We start from the raw sequence: 4,741 nt of genomic DNA, 5'->3' as shown, positions 1-4,741 counted from the left end.
TGCAGCAGGACAATGATCCCAAACACACCAGCAAGTCCACCTCTGAATGGCTCAAGGTAAACAAAATTAAGGTTTTGGAGTGGCCAAATCAAAGTCCGGACATAAATCCGATTGAGATGCTTAAACAGACCATTCATGCTCGAAAACCCTCCAATGTGGCTGAATTAAAACAATTCTGCAAAGAAGAGTGGGCCAAAATTCCTCCACAGCGATATGAAAGACTCACTGCCAGTTATCGCAAACACTTGATTGCAGTTGTTGCTGCAAAGCGTGGCACAACCAGTTATTAGATTTAGGGGGCAATTACTTTTTCACGTAGGGCCAGGCAGATTTGGACAGCTTTTTTCCCTTAATAAAAGAAATCATAATTTAAAAACTGCATTTTGCATTTACTTGCATTATCTTTGTGTAATATTAAAATTTGTTTGATGATCTGAATCTTTTAAGTGTGACAAATATGCAAAAAATAAAAAAAAACAGGAAGGGGGCAAAAACCTTTTCACACCACTGTAGCTAAATGTTATAATTCAAATAAATGTGATTTTACCGCACTATTTCATCTCTTTCTGATCTGAAGCGGGCAGAATGCTGAGCTAACGAGCTGTAGCTTCGCGTCAGGTGGTTCTTGCCTTCATGCCATGCTTTAAAATCGTTCAACGTACAGCTAGCCGTGGTTTATCCCTTATGTATTTGCTCTTTAGCAGCAGTTTTTTACAGCAATATTTAAATGACACCCTGGTCATTCTTGGTGTAGCCAAAATGGTCCCACACTATCGACAGGCGTTTCTCTGGTGGAAATAAAGCTTCGCTGTTTGGTCCCTCTGTCACAGTTCATCTAATGCATGTAGTAGCCTCCGTGCCTCTGATAAGCACCTAATTTTAAGCTGGTGCACCGCTAGTGTAACTTTGTTTTCGTTTTGCGCAAGCTGCAACAGTTACGTTATGTGTAACAGAAACACTCGGTTTAGCGGAACCTTTACGATTAATTAACCGTGACGTTTTAAAGCGCGGTTAATCGCGAAACCGGTTAATCGCTGCATCCCTACTCAAAATGCCCATCTTGATGAGTATTCACGTAAACAGTCGATTTATACAAAACATTGTCTGTGTATAGGCTATTAAGTTAATGTAAACAGTTCCGTGCATGAGGTCTTAAAGAGACAGCAACCTAAATAAACCTGCTGCTGTCTGTCACTAATGTTTATTTATACATTAAAGACTAGTGTTATTTTAAAGTTATGATATATAGATTATTCGGTATCAGTGGTATTTCTGTACCTGAATATTACTGTTATACCTACTTGAAAGACTTAAAGCACAGTTCATTTATTGTTTGTATCTTGTTATTGTATTTGTTTGTGCCATTGCTTGTCATTTATCTATTCTTATTTTATTACTGATTGTTTACTTGTCTTTTTTAGTTCAAATGAATTCAATTCAGAGTTTGAAATTAAAGGGTCTGAATACTTAGGACCATGTGATATTTCAGTTTTTCTTTTTTAATAAATCTGCAAAAAAATTTTTATAAAATTATATATATATAATTTATTTATTTTTTACTACACATTTAGGCTGGTATTTTTTTTAATGGGCGGGTTTTACACTGTAGTTGGGCTGGAGATCTTCAATCCAATCTGGCAACACGGACTGTTGGTGAGACAATGCCAGGCCAGGCCAAACCACGCCTTTACTGTTTATCTACTAACTTTTGGAATATAATAAAACTGCACTTGGGTTCTCACAATGCTCGCCTTCAGTGGACCCTTATTATACATTATTGTTATTATTATTATTATTAATGTTGTTGTATTTAAGTGCTAAAATATTTGAGCACATATGCTTGAAACACAATTTTAATGTTCCATTCATTGATCTTACATGGAAGGAAACTAAAATCTCTGTCTAGCAAATCTATGTATAATCTAAGAATCTATGTCTAAACTCTAGTGAGGGGCAGGATGGGTGACCACGTGCCACTAAACACATATGTCATGTAAGCATTGGTGGTTCAGTGGTAGAATTCTCGCCTGCCACGCGGGAGGCCCGGGTTCGATTCCCGGCCAATGCAACATTGTTTTTCAACCTTTTTTCTTCAAATTGAGAAAATACAAATAAATAAATACATTAAAACTAGTTTTTAAACAGAAGATAACATTGTGGTGTAACAACTTCTAACATGCTGACATTCAGCATGACTGATTTCAAGACTTAGTTGCTGCTCTCTGGTAGAACATCTGTGATGAATTACACATGACTAAGTGTTACAGAGACATAGGATCCCAGGGTCAAGTGGTCTCTGCCTTTCATTGCTTTCCTGACTTGTTACATCACTTGAATTTTTACAGATATCTAAAGTTTAAGAAAGCCTCTCTTCAAATATTGCTTCACTCTAATTTCGCCAAGTTCTTTATGTCATAAATTTTAACAGATGTGTAGTGAGGTGCGTTTGCCATCATTTTCACCAGCTTTAATAAGCTCATGTACTCATTTAGCGAGTACGAATGGAGAAAGAGCAAGAGGGGGAAAGCGAGAGCATGAGAAAGAGAGATTTAAGTGGAGCCTCAACAGAGCTCAGACAAATGAATCATTGTTCAATCCCAGACAGTGCACTTCAGGTACCACCACTTCTTAATGACCTAAAGCACGAGTGTGCGTTTCAGTGGGTGTGTGTTTGTGACAGAGAGTGGAGCGAGTCGAGTAGAAAATACAACCGAAAGAAAAGAAAGTGGAAAACCTTCCCTTTAATGAGTCTGGCCATGTCAACTCACCATGTCATCACTAAAACCCTACGCTAATTAAATGTTATAATACACTGCCATCTGCTGGAAGCCAGAGGAACTGTCTGTGTTTGTCAGACTGACATCAATGCAGTCTCTACACTCTCGGCTCATGTGAAGAATATTTTTCATAATATTTTAAGGCACAGGCACATATCAGTACTTACGAATGTTGTACTCCTGGATGTGGCTGAGGTAGCTGTAAATGGGTGAATAGCCAAAAAGCACCACCATGATGGGTTCTCCATTCCTAGTGTCCACTATGTGAGCGGTATGTCCCTCCACGGCGAAGGGTTGGACCTGCAGCCCAGGGCTGGGTGTTCTAAGGGACCAAGAACGGCTACGTGTATCAAGCAGCCACAGTTCATCTGTTACGTTCCCGGAGCCTGCCTCCAGCTTCCCACCAAACATGTAGATATCATCCTGCAAAGGATAGAGCGGATAAATTAAGAATTGAGTTCTTGTGCAAGCATTTGTGGTATTACATCACCTCAGGCTAAGCTAAAGTTGGAGACCAATTTACCAGCTTCGCAGTAGCACATATTCTCCTGTGTACACAGCCAATCAATACACTGCATCTAGAAAGGACTCCATGCAGAACAGACTCAAATCTAGTGACACTGCTGCATCTCTTTAACTAACAAAAACAAGACTCGAACTTGAGCGTATAACTACGGAAAAGTAGTCACTTTACTATCGCAATGTGGTGTTCACAAAGTTTACAAAGGTTATGAGCTGATCCCAGGTCAAAAAAAACAATCTGCTGAACTCCAATTAAACTATAGGTGTCCTGTAATCATTACATGGAAAATGCAAAATTTTTGTACAAATTTTTTTTTGTACTTTTCATTAATTGCACATACTATCATTCAAAAGTTTGGGGTCTGTAAGATTTAAGAAATTATTACTTTTATTAATCAAAGATGCATTATATTGAACAAAAAATATCCAGTAAATACATTTATAATGTGACAAAATATTTCTATTTTAAATAAATGCTAAAAATTTAATATTGCACAAAAATATTAAGCAGCACAGCTGTTGATAATAAGAATTTTGAATGTGACACGTTACATGGAGAAATTGCTACTGAAAATTCAGTTTTGCATCACAGGAATAAATTACATTTAAACATATATTCAAATATAAAACAGTTATTTTAACAATTATTTTATTTAGCAATTCCGTTTAAAAGTTTGGGATCAGTAAGATTCTTAATGTTTTTTAAAGAAGTCTCTTATGCTCATCAAGGGTACATTTATTTGATTAAAAATACAGTATAAACAATAATATTGTGACATTTAAAATACTGGTTTTCTATTTTAATATGCTTTCAAATTAAATTGATTTCTGTGATGCAAAGCTTAAAATAATGGTTTTCTATTTTAATTTATTTCTGTGACGCAAAGCTGAATTTTTAGCATCATTACCCCAGTCTTCAGTGTGATATGATCCTTCAGAAATCATTCTAATATGCTGATTGATTATCAGTGTTGAAAACAGTTGTGCAGCTTATTGATTGATTTATACTTTTTTCAAGAATTATTTGATGAATAAAAAAGTAAAGAAAACAGCATTTATTCAAAATAGAAATATTTTGTCCAAAACAAAAAACTGAAAAAAAGGGATCACAGGTTCCAAAAAATATTAAGCAGCACAACATAATAATAATAAATCTGCATATTATAATGATTTCTGAAGGATCATGTCACTGAAGACTGGAATAATGGCTGATGAAAATTCAGCTTTGTGTCACTTGAAAACAAATGTTTTTTTAAAATTATATTAATAAAAGAAAACCGTTATTTTAAATTGCAATAAACTTTCACAATATTACTGTTTTTCTATGTATTTAGGATCAAATAAATGCAGCCTTGGTGGGCATAAGAGACTTCTTTAAAAAAAAAAAAAAAAAAAGAATTTCCATCAGAATGGAAAAAAGGAATTTAAGGATATTTGCACTT

General features: G+C 35.5%; 1 protein-coding gene and 1 non-coding gene across 2 annotated transcripts in view; one reads left to right on the top strand and one right to left on the bottom strand.

Annotated features, from left to right (window-relative positions):
- LOC107568882 (attractin-like protein 1) overlaps positions 1-4,741 on the bottom strand; it is a gene marked incomplete at its 3' end in the record, with an annotated part of 13,302 nt that overhangs the window by 3,146 nt on the left and 5,415 nt on the right. Inside the window, exons 4-5 of the mRNA XM_016254878.1 lie at positions 3,301-3,325; positions 2,945-3,200 (exon numbers count right to left, since the gene is read on the bottom strand). Of these exons, the coding sequence (XP_016110364.1) occupies positions 2,945-3,200; positions 3,301-3,325 (281 nt within the window). The remainder of the gene's footprint in view (positions 1-2,944; positions 3,201-3,300; positions 3,326-4,741) is intronic.
- trnag-gcc (transfer RNA glycine (anticodon GCC)) lies at positions 1,998-2,068 on the top strand. Its single transcript has one exon. It is a non-coding gene; the product is annotated as a tRNA-Gly (tRNA).

The sequence above is a fragment of the Sinocyclocheilus grahami genome, unplaced genomic scaffold (genome assembly GCF_001515645.1).
Source record: "Sinocyclocheilus grahami isolate Dianchi unplaced genomic scaffold, SAMN03320097.WGS_v1.1 scaffold1289.1, whole genome shotgun sequence".
NCBI classification, from domain to species: domain Eukaryota; kingdom Metazoa; phylum Chordata; class Actinopteri; order Cypriniformes; family Cyprinidae; genus Sinocyclocheilus; species Sinocyclocheilus grahami.
Note: the sequence above shows the minus strand (reverse complement) of the source record. Positions and strands in the feature narration are given on the sequence as shown.